Consider the following 22,349-nt stretch of genomic DNA (forward strand, 5'->3'; position numbering starts at 1 on the left):
GTGTTTTTGCATGCCTATGGAAAGCCTGTGAACATTTCATAAAAAGAGCCTGAAAGTTGCTGTTTTTTTTTTTCATTTAAAGCAGTGATGGTGATGCCATAAGTTAGAGGCTACCAAGCAGATATTCCAAGCCTTATATTTGCATTATAAAATAACAAAGCCATTTTCTGTTTAAAAGCCTGAAACTGACTGATAAATATAGAATCAAAATAAATACCAGCATTTGTACGTATTACTAATTATAAGAGCCTTGTTCTTTAGCAAAGCCCTGGTCCAAATGATGTTTTTTTTTCTTGATAAATGTCATCCATACTACTAGGCTCTGTCTGCATAACTCTCTCTCCAAACCTGAAGCAATGTCATGGCTTGAACCAGGAAAGTTTCCCTGACTTCTCAAACTTTTAACGAAGTGGAAACGTTCTTGCGCTTGTCCTTCACAGATCAGAGCAAACCAGAGTCTCGACAGACGTAATAATCGCCCATATCCACTTCATTTCCCTCACTGCAGATTTCTGCAGCCTAATTGCGACTTATTCTCCGAGGTAAATGATTCGTGTTCATCAAATTCCAACATGTGTTCAAATCCCACATCTAATTGGCCGTCATTTCTTGTGATTTATTTCGTCTGACGCATGTTTAACTATCGGGCGTCAACACGCTTCTTTCTGGCTGAGATCGAAAGAACCGAAATTGGAAAGCTATGAAGGATAATTTGCCAGAGGAGTTAGCCAAGTGATAACAACTAATTGTTGCCTACAGGGAATTGTTTCGGAAGCCAAGTTTAAGTTGCCAGATGTGTGTTGACATTTGCATCATATAGTCATGATTCAATGATACTTATTACAGTTTCAAGATGTTACTTTTCATGATGTGAAAATTCAACTCTTGCTGAGTGATTATGTCTAATTGTTACCTAGTACGTGGAGTTATGTTGTAATGGTTGGCAGACAAGTTTAAATCTCAAACATTATGATGAGTGTACATGTACATGTGTTGACATTTTCATCCTGTAGTTAGCCATGATTCAATGATACTTATTACAGTTTCAAGATGTTACTTTTCATGATTTGAAAATTCAATGCTTGCCAAGTGATTATGTCTAATTGTTACCTGCAGTGAATTGTTTTGGCAGCCAGTTTAAATCTCAAACATTGAGATTGCTGTACATGTATGTGTGTTGACATTTGCATCCTGTAGTTAGTCATGATTCAATGATACTTATTACAGTTTCAGATGTTACTTTTCATGATTTGAAAATTCAATGCTTGCCAAGTGATTATGTCTAATTGTTACCTACAGGGAATTGTTTTGGCAGCCAAGTTTAAATCTCAAACATTGAGATTGCTGTACATGTATGTGTGTTGACATTTGCATCCTGTAGTTACCTTCGCCAAGAAGGTTATGTTTTCAGGGGCGTTCGTGTATGTGTGTGTGTGTGTGTGTGTCAACACGATAACTTGAGAAGGTCTTGATGGATTGTCTTGATACTTGGTAGGTGGGTAGGTCTTGATGAGACCTCAAAATGATTAGATTTTGGGCCACCTGGCGGCTTGTCATGGTACTGCAGCAGAACTTCCGGTTTTGATATCTCATAATCCAGACATGCTAGGGTGACGAAATTTGGATGGTAGATAGCTCTTGTGCTGGGGATAAAGTGACATGAGTTTGAGCCCCCTAGTTGCTTGCTCTAGAACTTCAGGGGGGTTTAATGGACAAATGTTTAAATGGGGATAACTCAAGAACCGATTGATGGATCATCGTGATTTTTGATATGTAGGTAGCTTGAGTGATGCTTGACATAATGATATTACAATTATGGAAATATGGATGTAATTTGCATAATTAATGAGGAAATTCTATTTATCAGCTGCATTCCATACTAGGAAGTTCAAGCTTGTGACATATGTTATTAAGAATGAGAGAAACACAGGCAGATATCGATTATGCAAATGAAGACTAAATTTGCATAATTAATGAGAAAATATTATAATTGCATAGTGGTAACTGCCTGGAATTTTATACTTGGGGTGTTTGAAAGTTAAGTTAAGGTGAACATAATTAAACATAACTTATTCAAATAAGGACCTCATTTGCATAATTTATGAGAAAATGTCATCATGGCATTCTTTGTTAAGATAAGACTGTCTTTTGGTGGAGAATATGATCAACAGATATAATTCATGCAATTGAGGATCCTATTTGCATCATTAGGGGGATTAATATATAATTTCTTAATCATAAAAGCTAACATCATTTGGCGAAGGTATGAGATCGTGGAACTCTAGTTAGTCATGATTCAATGATACTTATTACAGTTTCAGATGTTACTTTTCATGATTTGAAAATTTACCTCTTGGCAAGTGATTATGTCTAATTGTTACCTACAGGGAATTGTTTTGGCAGCCAAGTTTAAATTTCAGACATTGAGATTGGTGTACACGTATGTGTGTTGACATTTTCATCCTGTCGTTAGCCATGATTCAATGATACTTATAGTTTCAGATGTTACTTTTCACGATTTGAAAATTCAACTCTTGCCAAGTGATTATGTGTAATTGTTGCCTACAGGGAATGTTGTTTTGGAAGCCAAGTTTAAATCTCAAACATTAGGATGAGTGTACACATAACTATGTTGACATTTTCATCCTGTAGTTAGCCATGATTCAATGATACTTATTACAGTTTCATGATTTGAAAATTCAACTCTTGCCAGGTGATTATGTCTAATTGTTGCCTATGTGGAGTTGTTTTGCAATGGTTGGCAGACAAGTTAAAACATAGCTATGTTGACATTTGCATCCTGTAGTTAGCCATGAATCAATGATAGCCATTACAGTTCTCTGCACTTCCAGATGCTACCTTTCATGATTTGGAACTTCACTTCTTCAATTATGTATGTGGAATTGCGTTGTAACGGTTGGCAGCTAAGTTTAAATCTCACACATTGAGATTGGCATACATGTAGCTGTACTGACATTTACTTCCTATAATTAGCCAATGATTCAATGACATTTATTACAGTTCCATGCACTTCCAGATGGTACCTGTCATGATTTAAAACTTCACTTCTGGTATTTTGCTGTACTGGTAATTTATGTTCCAATCCAACATCTAATTGTAAGTCATTATGATTGAAGGAGTGATTCATTTTGTTTGATACCCATACAGATGCATTTTATCAGGCTCTGACAGACTGCAAGAACATAATTTGTTTAGGAATATAATTTTCCAGAGGAGTTAGAACAATGTGATAAACTCCAATAGCTGCCTACAGAGGCTTGTGTTTTGAGGTGATAGTCAGCTTTATATCACAGGTGTTGGTAATGGTTTATATTGAGCTGTGTTGACATTTGTAAAATTTGCCTCCTATAGTTTAACACAATCCAATGATTGGAAAATAATTTCAACAGGTTCGTAGAACATAGGACATTGGGGTTTTCTTTTACACAACCAGTAATGTCTTTAACCTGCTTACAATCCAAATTATGATTTATAAGGATTGGGAATTCTAGATATCTTTCTCCCACTCATTTCAAACTCATGAACCATAGTCTGGAACTTTTAACTCATTCTCTCACCTCAATAAACTTTTGTTAGGCAAATTGTTATGCCTGGTGCAAATATTGTGTCATGTAGTCTGCATTGTGTAAAAACATCATCGTCTCTCTCCTCTGGGAGAATACTTTGGGGAGGATACACGTCCTAACAAACTTTTTAGGGAGGGTATCACTAGTGCACTGGGTGACCTTTTGTTCATGGTTCTTAGAACTGAGACATATTTTACCACTTTCTGTTTAAGTTCTGAAGAATGCACTCAAAAGTATGTACACCCAATTGTTCACCTGCCCTTGTGGCTTACCTTGTTCATGTATATGTAGCTCTCTGTAAACCAAACATACTGCACTGTACATAATGTACAATACTTGATGCTGTAAAAAACACCTCTTCTCTCCATACTTTTGTAAAAGGAGTCTTGAGCACATTTTCTCCAAAATGTTATATCTCCTTGTCTTGCCTTGCCTTGCCGTGTTCCCAATCTTGTTGATGGTTCTCTGCAACTTATCCTAGGAGAGGTACTTGTAAAATGACTCTGCAAGGATACTATCAGAAAGATACGCATCTTTTTTCTTGAGTGTCTGGCCAAAGTCTATCTCCTTCCCTTGCCCAGCCCGTGTTCCCGTGAAGCGTTTTTGTTCATGGTTCTCTGTAGCTTGACCAGGTTCTCCTGCGTTGTGGCTGCCGTCGGGTCCAGCTCGATCGACTTCTTGTAGCAGCGCTCGGCCTCGGGGTACTTCCCCCACCTGTGGTACAGCACACCTGGGGAGAACAGGTGAGAAAAACGTCAACTTTTGTTTGTTTGTTTGTTTATTTCGATCCCCATTAGTGCTTAAAAGCACTATTCTTCCTGGGGTCAATAAAATAAAACATAGATAACAAAACTTTGTACATAATGATGATTACAAAATAATAAAGTAAGTTCAAAATCAATAGGAGAGGTCAGAGGTCGACCTAAAAAAAGCACAGAATAATCTGAACATAATCCAGAGTTGTACGTAACAACAAAGGTGCCAACAAAATTAACAAAGGTATAAATAACTTAAATAACTGAATAGAACATAATGTCTAACTGATCATAATTCCAAAGAAAAGATGAATATAACAAATTGATCAGCCATATATAAATAACTCTTCTGTAAACATATATAGTTACAAGTATAGTCTTAATCACTGCATTCAAAGTGTTCATAGAATGCCCCGATAGCACGAAAAGTACAATATTATTGTAATGAAGTTACTATAGTGTTTATAGTTTAATAAGTCTGAAAGTTCTTTGCACAAACCAATATTTTCACCTGCTGGGCCAGCTGTACAAGGTGGACCGTTTGCCACTTTTCTCAATATTGTACTATAACAAAATTTTGAAATCTTGACCCTATTGAACACTATTTTTCCTGCATTTTGAAGGTAGCTTTCCACATCTTTACTCATTGATTTTGTCTGAGTGTCAAAGATGACAGATTGGGCAAAATTTCATGAGCAGTATAATTCTTTCAAATGACAGAAAGATAGACGCTGGCTAGGACACTGCAACTGTTAACAGGAACTGTTAAAATGAAAAATCTCGCAGCCTAAAACATCAGCAACACCATTTCTGCCAGCAGTGGGAAACAGTTTAGGAACGACAGCTCTATAATCACCCAGCATGTGGGGCTCTGCAGGTATAAGATAAAGCTCCCAGCGTCAGCCTGACGCCAGTTCTCTCACTCCCAGCTTTGTGGAACACTGATGTTGCCATAACTACCGACAATTACCCTCCCAGCGGAGAACTGTAAGTACAGGCTGTACCACACACGGAGGTGCTCTTCATGCTTCAAATACTTCATATATCGGGGCTTGAAATAATTTTGTTTTTTCTGCATACCTACCTACACTGGTATGGGTAGCATTCAAGCACAACATGCACTTTTTCACTCTTCTAACAGACTTGAAATATGTTTGTCTCCAAATCTGCACTGGTACAGTTAGCATTCAGAATTACCTGCACTAAACAAATTTTTCCTGCAGCACTCATTGTCTTCAACTTTTAGCCCATGAAAAGCACTGCTTGGACTATGATTCTAGTTGTACTGGTAATACGTCTAATGTCATGCTGTATTCTAGTATAATGTAACTTTGAAAAATGCCCAATTTTTGGTGGGGCCGAGTTGCAGACTGGATTTATAGTGGAACAGTGCAGGTCAGGGGCAGGAAGGCGTCAGAAATACCCAGGCTCAAATACCTGACTGTGTAAGGCTTTAACTTTACCTATACCTGCATATGTAGGTGGTACATGTATTTCCAGCCCTGTATTTCATTTACCACACGTGGTGTCATAATGCAAAGTAGAAGCTACACTCTCAGTTTCTTTTCCAAATGTCAGACGAGCCTTAGGAGGGAGTCAATCAAACCATGTCAGGTTTCCAGCTATGTGCAGCTGGTAATTACTGTAATAGTCCCCTAAAATAGCACATTTTGGCACAACTGAGTTCCTTTATTAATGGCAGAGGTTTTTGTAAGCTGTTGCACAGAAAGTTGACTCTTGGCAGAATGATTTTTTGCATCCACATCCACAAAGAAGAGTTACCTAAAAAATCAAGCCACTGAGTAAAGATTCAGACAAACAACAGACATTTCAGATGGTAGTAACTATCTTTTATCAGAATGCACAGAACCATTCACACAACTGCAGTGAACGTTTCTATGGTAGTTTGCTGCCCTAGGCAAAAGTTTTTATAAGCTTACCATTCAGAAAGTTGAACTTTCATGAAGGTTAGACATCCATGTACTAGAGCATTACATAATAATTGTACAGAATAAATCAAGCGACTGGATAGATTTTATGAAGAGTCTGATGTTTCAGATAGCATCTACTACTAGTATCTTTCATCTTTCAACCTTTTTTCAATGTTTGCTACATACCCAGGTTTCCATGGTAGTTCGCTGCCTTTGGGCTCTTGTCTATGGCTCTCCAGTACAGCTTCTCAGCCTCCTGTGGGCACAAATTTACCATTACAGACAGAGGTATAAAAAGAGAAATATCTCCCCAAATGGCATGGCGTTCAAAGCAAGGCAAGACAATTCTTCAAGCAGTTCCCAAATAGGAATTTTCTAGCACGTTAAGCTCTAGTCTAAGAGAAAATTATCTTTTAAAATGGCAATTTTGTAAATATGCCATGGTGCCTTTTATTCTACTGCCCTTATCACTGTTACATGATATACTGTATGTGTAGGTACACTGTATCTCTCTACATCACTGCATTTGTACATGTACTTTATCACTCAGAGAAAGTCTGACAGGTGTGTTTCTGAGGTAAGGGAAGGTGGTGAAATCTCAATCTCTAAGATGTCTTGTTGATAAACTTAAGGAAATGTGAAAGGATGTATACCTGATACTTGCTGGCCTTGCCCAGTACGTTAGCCAGAGTAAACTGTATGGACGGGTCGTTTGGCAGAACCTTCACTGCCTCTTTCCCTACAACCTCAGCTTTACTCAAGTCTCCTGTGGGAAAAATGTACACTATTATTATAATAATAATATATGCCACCAGGGAACCCAAAATAGTGAGTTATCATGCTAAACCACAATCATAGTGACTGTCATAGATTATATAGATACATGTACATGTGTGAACACACAGAAATCTTCTGTGAAAGAAAAAGTACATTCAAGCCACCATCAGGACCCAAAAATATACATTTTCAGGTCTCATCAAGCAAGACCTACCTAGCTACAAAGTTTGATGACAATCCATTCATAGCTTCCTGAGTTATCGTGCTAAACCGCATAGTAGACATAGATACATGTACATACACGTACACACACACAGGAATCTCCTGTGAAAGAGAAAGTACATTTAAGCCACCAGGAGGACCCCAAAATCTAAATATTTTCAGGTCTCATCAAGACATACCATAGGTACCAAGTTTCAATCAAAATCACCAATCCATTCATAGCATCTTGAGGTATCGTGCTATAGCTACATGTAAACCACACACATACATGTACATGTACATACACATGCACAAAGAAAAGGAAACTAGGTCTCTCACCAAGGTTGTCCAGTAGAACAATCATGTTGGTCCATGCGAGGGTGTGTTGGGGTTTTAGAAGGGTAGCGTTTCTCCAGGCGTTCAGTGCATCACCGTGCTGCTTCAGCTCCAAATACTGTGGAAAATACAAACGGGCTTCAAGTTTTTTCAATCACTGGACAAAAAATCTGGGATCTTAGATGAAAATCATAACTTTTTATAAAAATCCTGTCTGTACATGTTATTTTGGTCTCCAGTGCACTACGACATACTGGTACTCGTCAACTACCGGTACATGCATGTAGACACGCAGTCAACTACAATATGTCTTCAAATACTAACAGAAGCAGTGGATTGCTCATTTCTTGACAAAGAAAGGAGTTGTACAGTAGAAAAATTCTTGTGTTGGAAATTACAGCTTAATCTTGCTTCAAAATGCCCTCTAAGGCTGTCTGTATACAGACCAGGTTGCCCAGGTTGTAGTAACAGTCAGGATATTTTGCAGGTTACCCAGGTTTACCCAGGTTGTAGTACATGTAATGGTTGTGATATTTACCAGGTTGCCGAGGTTGTAGTAACAGTCGGGATATTTCCTCCTGTGTTTGATGGCAGTCCAGTAGCTCTGCTCGGCTAACTGTGGTTTCTTCAGCTGAGCCTGCACGATCCCCAGGTTCATCCAGGCTGCAGCAAACTCTGGTCTACAGAAAACATGATACAGACTGTTAATTTCAAACAGAAATTGACTCCTGTGTTTGATGGCTGTCCAGTAGCTCTGCTCGGCTAACTGTGGTTTCTTCAGCTGAGCCTGCACGATCCCCAGGTTCATCCAGGCTGCTGCAAACTCTGGTCTAAAAGGAAAAAAACATGGCTTCATGAATAGAAAAAATACAATGAACAAGCACCTATCTGTATCTTGCCTGTATTGTACTGCTTGGGAGGTCAGGTTTCTGGACTAAAATATGGCATTAAATCTGAAGATAAAAAGCAGTGTAAGTTGGCTTTTTTTTTAAAATCAAATTTGTTGAAAGTGAGTTTGTCTGGCCTATACATGTACAACCAAACGTTTTTGTAACTTTCCAAAACTCATCAACTCTGTTATGGGTACTGCTACATACTTAAAGAAAATGGTTCATCTTGAAGGCATTTCATTGAGAAAATACTTTTGGGACCAGGTTAATGTGATAGCCAATGCCTAAAGAAGACATCACTGTCCCTTTGGCACATTTTGGCCATTGCAAACTGGACATTTTTCCCAAGGAAATAGGAAATCCTTCATCTCTAAGGGTCACAAAGGACATTTAGATAAGAAAATAATTTTGGTCCTTTTAAGTTTTATGTATTTCTTGACGTATTTACCAGTCCCTAAAGAAGACATCACCATTCCTTCGGTCCATTGTGGCCATTTCAAAGTGGACATTTTTCCCAAGAAATTACAAAACTCTTCATCTCTAAGAGTCAGAGGACATTTAGATAAGAAAATAATTTTGGTCCTTTTAAGTTAACTTTTATGTAATACTATGTCTTGATGCCAGTCCCTAAAGAAGACATCACCATTCCTTGGTTCCATTTTGGCCATTTCAAACTCTACATTTGTCATGCTTGCACATTTTGCCCCCTACTAACCCTGCTCTCCTCTACATTTTGTACATTACTGTCCTAACAGCACATTAGGAGTGCAGTAAGGTTTATCAGACAGACACAGTGCAATACAGCCTAGACAGGGATGGGTTTGTAGGTACATTTGCGGGTAGATGTAAACCTAAATGTGAACCAAAATCCAAGTTTCCAAATGTACAAATGCTGATAACAAAATCTGTGATTTCCAGTTGACTGTACATCAATGCAGTTGTTGAACTCAGAACATAAGTTGGTAAAGGTCAGAATAAATAGTTCAAAATGAATTGGGTTGTAGTATTAGTGCCCTGCCTCTGGCCCTAGAAGTTGTGAGTTCTGATCCTGACTGTTGTCATTCACCCATGTACATTTACTATTCATTGTATGAAAAAGACAGGAATTTCCCTAGCACAATGAACCTAGCTGTAAATACTGTACATATTAACATCTGTCTTCTCTGTCATGACCAGTTTAAGATTAGCTCAATTCATTGAGTAGATGAAGGTAAGATTCAAGACACAGTATAAAGAAGAAAACTGTTGCTCAAGCAACTTAACTGGATACATTTTGAAAATCTTTCAGTTTTCTAGTGTTCACTGAGTTCATTTGAGATAAAGTGGTTCAAGATCAATTCCACTTGACTTTCCTAATTTTAAAACTCACCTGATCTGTACAGCTCTCTCCAGCAGTAGCTCTGCCTCCCCTAACTCCCCCCTGTCCTTCAGTATGTTAGCCAGGTTGTTCATGGTCTGGTCGTACTCTGGGTTCAGTCTGGGGAAACATCAGGCACTCACATTTAATTGCTGATAGTAACTAGATAAAGACAAAGACAAACTCTTGCCCTGACTGAAATAACCCATTAGTTAACGGACACAGACAGTATGCCAACATTCATTTTGCTAAAATATTTTTTTGAAGTACCATTGTATCTCTAGGGATATACATTCATGTCTCTGGATGTATGACGACTATTAAATAGCTTTGAACAACGGTTGTAGTTAGAAGGCAAAGGTTGTATTAGGTGTAACAAGTCGTTTGGTGTAATATAACCAGCTGCTGCCGTGCCACATGCCTGCGAAGCTGGTGTGTCTATACCTCAAGGGGTGGTTATACCAGCTATACAGAAGTTAACACAGTTTTTACTGTAATATTAGTACTAACCTGAGTGCATGTCTGTAAGCTGCTATAGCGACATCTGTACGACCCTGGTCTCCTCGGATTTTTCCTATGTTGTAATGAACCTGGGAGAGGAACACACAAGGAAAGCTCATGAATGTGACTAATAACAATTATGATTGTAACCCTTTTAATATTTTATTCAGTACACTTTAACTTTAAAAGATGAAACACAAAAAGGTAACTAGATGTTTTCCTGTGTCTCACCTTAGCGTTTAGTGGACAGACCCTGAGTCCTGATGTGAACAGGGCCTCCTCTGTAACCCACTCTGCACTTCTCTGGGAACACAAAAGCATCAAACTTAAATACAAATAAATTAAGCAACAGGTCAACAGTCAGATGCATCCACATGTCAATCTTTCATCAGTGACTGAGAATAAAAGTGTCAGGATGTAGTTCATTTCCTTAACTCTTTACAAAAATTATCTGGAAATAGCTGTACTACTCAACTCAGACTAAACTATTACTATAAGGTTCAAGTTCAAGTAAGGTAAAATCTTTCTTACCACTGTACATCTGATGATGTTGAAAACAATTATCAACCCCAGGAAAGCCTGAATAACCTGAAAAAACATGGTTCACTGTAAGAAGTCCAATAAACAACGGCAATGGTTTCTGAACAGTTTTTAGTGTGATCCGCACTTCCTAATTTCTTAGTGGTTCAGGTAAAATTTGTCTGATGCAGGTTATTTTCAATGTTACCTGCACCAGTGTAGATATACAGAAAAAATAATTTCAAGCCCTGATGTTGAAGTATTGCCTCTCTTCTACATTGTATTATGACAAATCTGGGGTAACAGCAGATGACGTCAAGAAAATCTGTTAGCTTTTGGCTGAAGAATGTAAGAAGGAAGCAGAGCTTCACATAATGGTTTGATGGAGAGGATTCTTAAGTGAGATACCGGTAAGAGCTTTACTTAAGTCTTTCTAGTATGTGGCTCAAGTACAGGAAGCAGTGCGATATAATTATTCCCTCAAGAAAATGCACGTAAACCTGATACATTCTGGCACTTTTGGCGATTTCGGAAAATGAAACTTTGGCTCAAAAACAGGAAGCAAGAAAAATCTTTATGTCATCAAGAAAGCATGTACATTGTAAACCCTATATATTCTGGCACATTCAACATTTTTTTTAATGGTCATCATGTACAGACTTTACTGTCTTTGTTCTGACTTGTGTGTGGATCAGAAACAGGAAGCAGTAAGGTGTAATGTCTTTCAAGGACCTGCACGTAAGCAAAATTCATTCTGGGACATCTGTTGTTTTCTGAAGTGGTCATTATATATATGTACAGTATTTGTTCTTTTGACAGTGTGACTTGTATGTGGCTCAAAAATAGAAAGCAAGAAGAATGCTCATATGCCATTAAAAAAGTAATAAATGATAGTTCTTGCACAACCAATGATTGAATATTTTCAAGTGGTCGCTACATACAGACTTTGTTCTTTTGACAATCTGACATGTGTGTGGCTCAAAAATAGAAGCAAGAAGGATGCTTATATGCCATTAATGTCCTGCACATATATAGACATAATACATTCTGGTACATGTGATGTTTTCTGAGGTGGTCATTACATACAGACTTTGTTTTTCTGACAATCATTCTGACTTGTGGCTCAAAAACAGAAAGCAAGAAGGAACTGCACATGAGCCAGACATATTCTGGCAGATCCAACATTTTCTGAAGTGGTCGTTACATACATTACAGTATTTGTGTTCTTGACAATCTGACTTATGTGCGGCTCAAAAACAGATGTTCATGTCATCAAGAAACTGCACGTAGACCTGATACATTCTGGCACATGCAACATTTCCCGAAATGATGGTTAATACAGAATTTGTCATTTTGACAGCATGACTTTGAAAAGTCACCAGCAAATCTCTGGTTTCAAGAAACTGCACAAATGCTCAATATATTCTGGTATATCTATCATTTTCTGAAGTGATTGTCACACAAAAAATCTGTAATCCTTTGAAAGCAATACTTTAGAAAGTCACTTACAAGCAAATCTATGGTTTCAAGAAAGTGTATCAACATGCAATACATTCTGGCACATTCGGCATCTAAATATTAAGGGATGGTTACGTACAAAATCTGTTATCTTTTGACAGCACGGCAGTTTGGGAAAGTCACTAGCAAATCTATGGTTTCAAGAAAATGCCTACAAGACCAATAAACATGACTGTACTGGTGCATTTGGCATTTACTGAAGCAATCATTTTACCAGCATGAGTATAGAAAAGCCATAAAATTCAAGTCAAGGTATCATTGTAAGTCCTTGCACTACAACTCAACATTTATTAAAGCTTTGCTGGATTCTTGGGACTTTACTGTAGTCATAAGCAAGTGCCTGGTATTCAAGTCAACAGTAATAACTGTAACAGTATGATAAGACACTGAGTGACATTTTCATATTTTGCAGGGATTTCAGAATCTCCAGGGTCTTTACAAATGTACCTGTTCTGGTTGACATTTGATAAAAGCTGCTGACAAGAAAATGACAGTGCTTTTTCATATCACTGCTCTGTCCATTCTAATACATGTATATAGTGACTAGCCCCTTCAACTCTGTCCACCCACTTGCTACATATTATGTACACCACAGGGTGTCAGCTACAGCACCAGTTACCATAGGGATAGCCATCTAGTCCAGGTAACTGCCCTTAATCATTTTGTAAAAAGAGAAGAAACAGAGCAAAAACAATGTAGTTTCCCTCTGCAAAGATAAAGATAAAACAACTGCACCTTTTTCCAGTTACCATGGTGGCAGCCATCTTGTCCAGGTCATTGACCTCATGTGTTTAAAGAAGAAGAAACAAAGCAAAAAGAAAATATACAGTTGTGTTGTTTCCTCCTTCAAAGGTGAACATAAAAAAAAGGTACCTTTTTCCAGCTGCAGTGTTGACACAGTACGTTGGTTCCAGCCACGACCATCAACACGAACCCAGCACTGGGCAGGTACAGCACCCGCTCCGCTACCACAAACCCCACCGTGAAGAACAGGTTGCATGCTGGGAGAAAGGGCACAATCAGCACGGCTAGGCCCAAGGTGATGACCCTGAGGAAAGAAAGATACAGAAGTTTTAGTTTGTCTTAAGAAAATGGTCAAAGTGTGGACAGGTAGTCACTACAAGTATATAGACAGGATTCTTAATACTTGTGTCAATGGGAAAATTATATAAGGAACCACCAGTTTGTTCTTAATATGTAACATCTGTGTCCATAATATCACCAGGGTCCATAATATCGCCACCTTGAGAAATAGTGTGCTTAAAGATAATTTTTACTGCAACATACCCTAGGTATGTACATTTGATGTGTGAAGGAGTGCATACCAAAAGTATGTTGCAGTAAAAAATATCTTTCAGCACACTATTTCTCAAGGTGGCGATATTATGGACCCTGGTGATATTATGGACACAGATGTTAATGGTGGTCACAAGTACATGTACATGTGTACAATTTTAAAAAAAAAACTTACAATGCAAGTCTAACAGTAACAATAATGAATCATAAGATTATGAAGAATCATACAATGTAGTGCTCATAGATACTACAATGTATAAAGTACATTTTACATTCTACACATGTAACAATACCATCCATAATTTAATGAGGTGTACTCTAAGCTTACTCTATGTACAACAATTACAAGTGAAATGAATAAAAAGTGTAAGAAGCTTTCAGAGATAACAATCACTTTTGCCTGGGGTTTTCTGACAGGAAAAGGCTGAGAGATCAAAGAGCTTGTATTACTACAAGGCTGTTAAAAACCTCTGTCTACTACAATGTATCTTGGTTGTGTAAAAGAAAACTCCTGTATCCTATACTTCTAGCAAATTTAACAAACCACGCATATAAGTTCAAAATAATCAAACGAACAGTTATCAAGAATAGACAATCATACGATATGATGCTCATACTGATAGATAACTATAAAATAAATTTACATTCTATACAGCCATGTAACAATACATTACGAAGTGAACTTCATACATTATAAAGTGAACTCTAAACTTACTCTACATGTATGTACAACAATGCTGATACAAGTGAGATGAATAAAAAGTGTAAGAGGCTTTCAGAGATAACAATCACTTTTGCCTGGGGTTTTCTGACAGGAAAAGGCTGAGAGATCAAAGAGCTAGTATTACTACAGGGCTGTTAAATACATTTTAAAGTACCTCAGTCTGTTGGGACTACTTTACTGTAGGTTACTGATTAGCCACTGAGGCAATACCGGATGGATTACAGCTATGACGCACGGAAGGAAATTGGAGAGGGAAGTCAGGAATATGAATGTACATTTTGTAGATGCTGTTACAGATAACTTTGAAACAGAACCTATATAACCATACAGTCGATACATGTCATACAAGTGACCACTTGCATATTAAGGACAACCAGCCATTCACTGTCTTGGCAACTTTTTGGTGGTTCTTTAAGTTTAAGTTTAAACACTTGTCAAATGTACATTTTGTACATTCGAACAGATATCTTTGAAACAGAAGCTATAACCAGAAAGTCAACCTGCAAGTATAGAAGTGACCATCTCTGCATATGGACCACCAACCATTCTGGTAACTTAGCATGAAAGTTCATCTGTGTTGGTACAAGTCATGAAATGAAGACTAAATTTTAACTCCAACACAGAAATGAATTGGGACTTGAGCAAATTTTTGGCTGATTCCATCAACCTTGTTTCCGCAATGGACCCGTCTACTCTTGGAACGTGACTTCTGTTAACTTTTTGGAATTTCCTTACTATTACTACTAAAATATTCTACAAGGACCATGATTGGGCCACTCACTCACTCACCCAGCCACCCACTCACGCAATCACTCACAAACTCACATCTCTTCTCTGCATCAGGATAAATGAGGACCCGCCAGCTAAAATAGGTTCTTTGGTAACCAGGCTATGATTTATATCATATTATGTAATATTCTACAAGGACCATGATTGACGTATCAATCATTCTAATCAAAGTTCTCCAGGCTTGACTGGAAATAGACTTTATCGATTTCCCATTTCCGACATGGGCTTTTCCCTGCCAGCCAATCAGGCCTAATGCTGCTATATTTCTTCACTTATCTATAATGGTGTGTGGTGTAGCTATAAGAAACTATATGCATTAGATAAACAAGAGTATGTTATGCTATACTTATAAGTATAGCATAACATGGAAAGTTACTGTTTTCAAATGTATGATATCATTTCTATGGGACTTGAAATTAAGTTCTCACTCAAATTCTACTCTTTGAAAAAGAGTTGTCAAGAATAGCATATTCTATCATTGTTAGTTCCTGCTTGGCCCTAATTCTGGTTTATTTGGCCACCAATCACTTTAAAAACAGCCTGAAATTGAGTCAAAGTACTAGTTACTGTAGTTCCGGCCCTTGCTTTATTTGGTAGCAAATCTAACTCAATCCAGCAATATTTCTTTATCTATCTATAATGGTGTGGCTAAAAAAGTCTACATGATACTACATCTATAGGCTATACAGGGCATATTTGGTTTATTTGGTCACCAATCACTTTAAAGGTAATCCTGTTATAGTTCTTTATTTGATGATAAGACTAAAAACAGCCTGAAATTGAGTCAAAGTAGTTCCGGCCCTTGCTTTATTTGGCAGCAAATCTAACTCAATCCAACTATATTTCTTTATCTACAAATGGTATGGCTAAAGAAAGACAGCATGATACTACATCTGTGTTGACAGCCACTCCACGGAGTAGGGCGAGTCCAATGGTGTTAGTTCTACATCTAGAGTCACTGTGATAGAAGTTATATATATAAGTCAGGCTGTACAGGGTATATCTGGTTTATTTGGCCACCAATCACGTCTTTAAAGTAAATCCAGTTATACTTCAGATCTCCAATTGACGATAAGACTCAATTTCATACTGTTTTTAGTAGTTCCGGCCCTGCTTGCTTTATTTGGTAGCCAATCTAACTCAATCCAACTACAATGTATCTTTCTTTATCTATGTACATGTACATGTACATGTATAATGGTATATATTGGCTAAGAAAGGACAGCTAGTGATAGAAATCGTTACAGCAGGCTATGTTGGGTACAATGCTTACCGTTTTGTGTTATCCGTCAAACCAATGACACAGTATGTTAGCAATCCCAGAAGGCCGAGCCAGAGAGCAATGGGAGCCAGAATTCTGGGGTCTCCCACGCTGTGCAGCAGGGGCACACATCCCATCGACCAATCAAAACAGAGCCACCAGGGGAAGAACAGCAGCCAGGCATTCAGGGCATAAATATAGTTGTGGGTCAGGACCTGAAGATGGAAAATACAAAAGGTTTAGTCAAATGAATGTTTATCTGTTATGATAATTGACATTATAGACATTATATGATGATATTTGGAAAGCATAATATTTAGTACCTTCACATGGTATAGCCCAAGTAACTACTGCTCTGTTTATTCTTAGTCTCAAACAAATTCATGACCAGCCCCTCCAACTCTGTCCTGCCACTTGCTACATAATGTAATCCAACACTACAGTACCAGTTACCATGGTGACAGCTGTCTGGTCCAGGTCATTGCCATTTTTTGTTTGGAGAAGAAGAGGAAGAAGGAGAATAGCAAAAACAATGTTTTCCTTCTGTAAGGTATTTTTTCTATACATTTTCTTTACATTTTCAATACATTTTCCTTCTGCAAATGTTTTCCTTCTGCAATACATGTATAACTAAATTTGTAATACAAGATGACACTAAAGATAAACTTAAGACTTAAGTTGAGTACTGACCCTTGTGGTGAGTTCCTTAGCGAAGGCTGCAGGGTTGTCCACTGGCTGGAAGGCAGGGGGCGTGGACCCCATCACCCACCAGCGAGCCGTCATGATGGCAGCTCCCGTCGCCACCAGCAACAGTTGTCGTAGTAACAGGGACCGCACCCACACAGGCAGACCCTGGAATAGGGGGTGGGGTGTTAGTACAACTTCACTCATGCATGGAAGAGAAGATGGGTGAAAAGTTTTAATGTCCTTACTTGAATTTCTAACTTAACTAAACTTGTTGTCTCTATTTTTCTGCTCACTCTTGTCAGATGATGGTCACATGTGCTTATATACTTCTTTCTCTTCTGTATTCTCTCTTCCCAGTGTACTCATCTCTTGTTACTTTTTCCAATTGGAGATGTCCAGAGGTGGTTTTCTCTTCTCTTCTTTTCCTTGTTCATTTTCTTAGTTTTCTTTTTCTATCCAGACCTCCTATTCTTCTTTTCTATTCTTACTTTTCAAACATTTTAGATGTGCAGATCATGATGTAGTCAACCTTTCTTACATGTATATTTTAAGTTGATTCAATATCATTAGTTTATTTTCAGCATGATACATTTTGTATACAAGCAATGTTGGCCAAACTGTCTGAATGTGACTGTCCTTGGTGCTGACTGGCTATCCATTGCAATTGTAGTTAAAGATACATGTATAGCAAATTCAGAGTTTCCATCATTTGCAATTATTGCACAATTTTATCATGGATAATCTTATCATTGACAATAATAAATGTTCATTATACCAAACAGAATACAGCAAAATCAAATGACTAGACATGGCATTAGATCAAATTTCTACCATTAACTGTTACGTGTGCCTAATTAGCTGATACCAAAGTGTAATTACATCAATCAGTATCAGTAATTAACTAATTAGTGAGTACACTAATAACAGATACAACCTAAACTGCATGTACCTGATAACATGTAGAAGTTTATACCAGTGTATCTCACAGTGATGACAGTAATGATTAAATATCATAGACAGACAGACGATGAAAGCTTTCTGGGATTTCACTGATGCCATTTTGTCTTCTTTAAGATCATCGTCAACATCATCATTGTTAATTAAGATAACGAAGTCTGAGCCCAATGTCGGTGTCTCAATCATTATGATGTAATCTGTTGCCTGGGGAAAAGTTCTGGGATTTTGTACATGATATCTGGTGATTATAGTAATAACTTATAATGTTACAGTAACTAAAGGTAATGACGATATGAAATCAAGTCTACTAACTGTAGAATGTGAAATTTTTCATCTTGCCATTTATAAATGTACAAGTCATGTATCTTTACTTTCCAGTCTTTCCTTACCAATGCATGACTTGAATTCCAAACATACAACATGTAAGCAATGCCTTGTTACTCCAATTGTCAAACCCCATGAATAAAAATCAGAGAATCCAAATTTAGGTATACATTTACATGTAGTATGATTTGCTAGACTTTCATTTTCCAATACTTCCTTGCATGCCTTGAATTCTAAACATTATCCGTTTTCCCAATTTCTTAAAAAAATGAATGTCATTGGAGCTCCCAATCACATCCAGGTACAAATGCTAGACCTTTGCTTTCATACCCTATCTTTCCTGGTCCATGCCTACTGTTTTCCCATTGTGAACAAAACTTTTGAATGAAAATTGGGGCTTCCAATCAAATCCAGGTACATTAATTTTGCTAGACCCTCACTCAGTTTCCAATCCTTTGGATTCCTGGCCCAATTCCAAACGCTGTCTTCAATGTTTTCCCCATTGTCAAATATCATGAATAAAAATCTGGGCTCCCAATCACATCCTGGTACATGTGCTAGACAATCCTAATTCCTGCAGACCCTGCCTTGAATTTCAATTGTCCAATACCATGACTGAAAATTGGAGCTCCCAATCACATTGCTAGACCTTTGCTTTCCTAAAAGTAGTTACTCAAGCAACTGGATATGATTTTGAAAACGTCAGACGTTTCAGCTAGTATCCACTAGCTTTCGTCAGTGACTGTTTGGCGTATCGTATTACCTGGATGTCTAACCTTCATCGACGTATCTTTGCTTTCCTAGATTCCTTCTAGGCCCAAGCTTTGAATTCCAAACACTGTCTGCCTACTGTTTTCCCCATTGTCAAATATCATGAATGACAATCAGAGCTTCCAATCACATCCTGGTACATGTGCTAGACAACCCTAATTCCTGCAGACCCTGCCTTGAATTCCAAACACTGTCTGCCTGCTGTTTTCTCCATTGTCAAAAAACATGAAAATCTGGGCTTCCAATTCCTCGTACATGTGCTAGTCAACCCTAATTCCTGCAGACCCTGCCTTGAATTCAAAGCACTGTCTTGCCTACTGTTTTCCCCATTGTCAAAAAACATGACGAAAATCTGGGCTTCCAATTCCTCGTACATGTGCTAGTCAACCCTAATTCCTGCAGACCCTGCCTTGAATTCTAAACACTGTCTGTCTCGAGAAAAAAACTGTATAAAATGGGAGCTTCCCAGTATATCCAGGAACATTCCTAGCCCTTGCATGCCTTGAATTCCAAACACTGTCTGCCTACTGTTTTCCCCATTGTCCAATATCATGAGTGAGAATTGGGCCTTGGTTCACATTCAGGCACACCTAAGCATCCCGCAAGGTTGCTGCAGACACTGTACATCATTCTAACTACCACCCAAGCTATTTCCCAGTCTAGACAGTATTGCACTGTGTCACCCCGACGCATTTTATGACTGCTGTTATGTGCAATGAGGCATATAATGTGCTGTGGGCAAGTCTCGTGTGGGGGGCAAGACGTGCAAGCATGACAAATATCCAGTTTGAAATGGCCATAATGGACCCAAGGAATGGTGATGTCTTCTTTAGGGACTGGCAAAGAACATCAAGAAACACATAAAACTTATCAGGACCAAAATCCTTTTCTTATCTAAAGGTCCTTTGTGACTCTAACAGATGAAGTTTTCTAGTTCCTAGCCTTGGAAAAAAGTCCTTTGAGTTGGACAAAATGGAGCCAGAAGATGGTGATGTCTTCTTTAGGGACCCTCAAAGACCATCAGGACACATATTAACTTCAAGGGTTTACAACTTTCTTATCTTAATATCTATTTGAGATGGGGAAAATCCCCAACTTCTACATTGTAAGTATTAGTCTTCAGAAGTGTACGAGGGTGGCATTTTACCTTCATAATTTTTTTTTTCTTTTATGGCTACTTAGTCACCAATACAATTGTTTGCAATACACTTTTACAAGAAGAATCCTATTAAAGGAAAAAAAAAGTACTGTATAGTTAATACCCACACTTTTGTTTTTTTCTTGTGTAAGAATATAAGAAACATACACACTGCAAATTTAACCATGGCTAGGTACAAAGTCTTTTATATACCACAACCTGTTCCTTAGACACAACATTCATTAAAGACATTCATTCACAACAGGCAGCTATACAGCAGCTCCCCCTACCTGTTTTCTGACTAACTGCAGGGACTTGTCAGCTGCCAGGAGTTTTGCGAGGAAGACTTTTGGATCTATTTGGCACAAGATGAGGATGTCATAAGCAGAACAGACACCCTGCAAGGGGAAGGGGGAAACAGGTAATGAGGAAAGTTAGCTTTCGGAGTCTGGAAATGAACAGGTCTGTGTCAGTTGATCATTTTAAATGATGTCGCCAGAACTTCAAAAGCAATTTTTGAACTCTACTGTTAATCAATAGTATGTGTATGTAGATATCATTAATTTTACTTGTACAATACAAAAAAGGGTCCATAGCAAGTTAGCAAACAAATTGAAGTAGGCAATCATCATAGTCTTGCAATGAGCAAGGTTAGCTTCTGGAGCCTGGAAAATGAACATGTCTGTGGCAGTCGATCATTTTAAATAATCTCGTCTCCACCACTTCAAATGCAATTTTTTAACTATACTGTTTATCAATAGTATGTGTATGTAAATCATTTGTACAACACAAAAAAAAACAGTCCATAGCAAGTTAGCAAACAAATTGAAGCAGGCAATCATCATAGCCTTGCAATGAGCAAGGTTAGCTTTTGGAGTCTCGGAAATGAGCATGTCTGTGTCTGTTGCTCATTTTAAATAATCTTGTCTCCACCACTTCAAACACAATTTTTGAACTATATTGTTAATCAATAATATGTATACATGTAGATCATTTACTTGTACAATACAAAAAAAGTCCATGGCAAGTTAGCAAACAAATTGAAGGCGAAGGGGGAGGAGTCTTGGAAATGAACATGTCTGTGTCTGTTGATCATTTCAAATAATCTCGTCTCCAGCACTTCAAATGCAATTTTTAACAATACCCATTAATCAATATATTTACATTTACAAGCAATGAGTGTGCAGTGTTAAAAAAAGGAGCGTAGTTAGCTAGCAAACAGAATAGGAAATCGAAAGTCGTATGGGTCATTTAGTACAAAAATGTAAATGTACTAAATCAATGTACAGTACTTGTTTTCATGCTTATTTTGAAGCATGAAGGTTTATTGAGGTTTATTGTGGAAAAAACTCTCCTTTAGCTGCCCACCCAAGGGTGGCAGCTATTCTTCCAGGAGAGGGTGAAGGATGAAAACAAATGATAACTAGAAAAGTAACATTTGCAAAGCAAATGCACAATGTTTACCTTTGGACATGGTCTGCCCTGTTAATTTTTACTCAAACAAATTCACATACATGTACTACTAGTATATGGTGACAGGAGCAGAGCAGACCATGAAGTTTGCAACATTATGTAATACAACACCAGTCACCATGGTGACAGACGTCAACAAATCATGTCATTGGCCAGGTCAGTGGTTAGTGTTTGGAGAAGAGGAAATTGAGTAAAAACAATAATGTTTCCCTTCGGTAAACATAACTACATTTTATAATAATGTCTCAGTTCTCAAAATCAATACTATGACAATGTAAAACACCCCACTTACTATGGCAGTGATTCCCTGCTCCTTACACAGCACAGAAGCAGCACACAGGACCACACTGGCCGCAAGCCAGCCCACTGAGAAGGACTCTGGGCAGCACTGAAGGTCCTGGGATCCTGGCAGGTGATATATGGCAAAGTTAGTTAGTTGAAAACATCACACTTCTTTAAGTTCTAGCAACCCTTCCACTGGTCAGGATAAAAGGACCAGCCCCTGACAGTGAGATATTCTGTAAAATACATTGTACATGTACAATCATGTAGTAGGC

At 38.0% G+C, this 22,349-nt stretch overlaps 1 protein-coding gene across 1 annotated transcript; it reads right to left on the reverse strand.

Annotated features, from left to right (window-relative positions):
- Nucleotides 1-3,498: 3,498 nt before the first annotated feature.
- LOC109481010 (transmembrane and TPR repeat-containing protein 4-like) lies at nucleotides 3,499-22,323 on the reverse strand. Its single transcript, XM_019783492.1, has 15 exons — nucleotides 22,293-22,323; nucleotides 22,085-22,197; nucleotides 20,610-20,717; nucleotides 17,133-17,294; nucleotides 16,455-16,657; nucleotides 13,246-13,420; nucleotides 10,867-10,923; nucleotides 10,567-10,638; nucleotides 10,345-10,424; nucleotides 9,847-9,954; nucleotides 8,126-8,267; nucleotides 7,591-7,705; nucleotides 6,927-7,039; nucleotides 6,460-6,529; nucleotides 3,499-4,317 (listed from the first exon to the last, which is right to left on the reverse strand). The coding sequence occupies exons 1-15, from the start codon at nucleotides 22,321-22,323 to the stop codon at nucleotides 4,148-4,150; spliced, it is 1,719 nt and encodes a 572-aa protein (XP_019639051.1). The 3' UTR covers nucleotides 3,499-4,147.
- Between the last annotated feature and the right edge of the window lie 26 nt (nucleotides 22,324-22,349).

Source organism: Branchiostoma belcheri, unplaced genomic scaffold (assembly GCF_001625305.1).
Source record: "Branchiostoma belcheri isolate BF01 breed outbred unplaced genomic scaffold, Haploidv18h27 scaffold109, whole genome shotgun sequence".
Taxonomy (NCBI): Eukaryota; Metazoa; Chordata; class Leptocardii; order Amphioxiformes; family Branchiostomatidae; genus Branchiostoma; species Branchiostoma belcheri.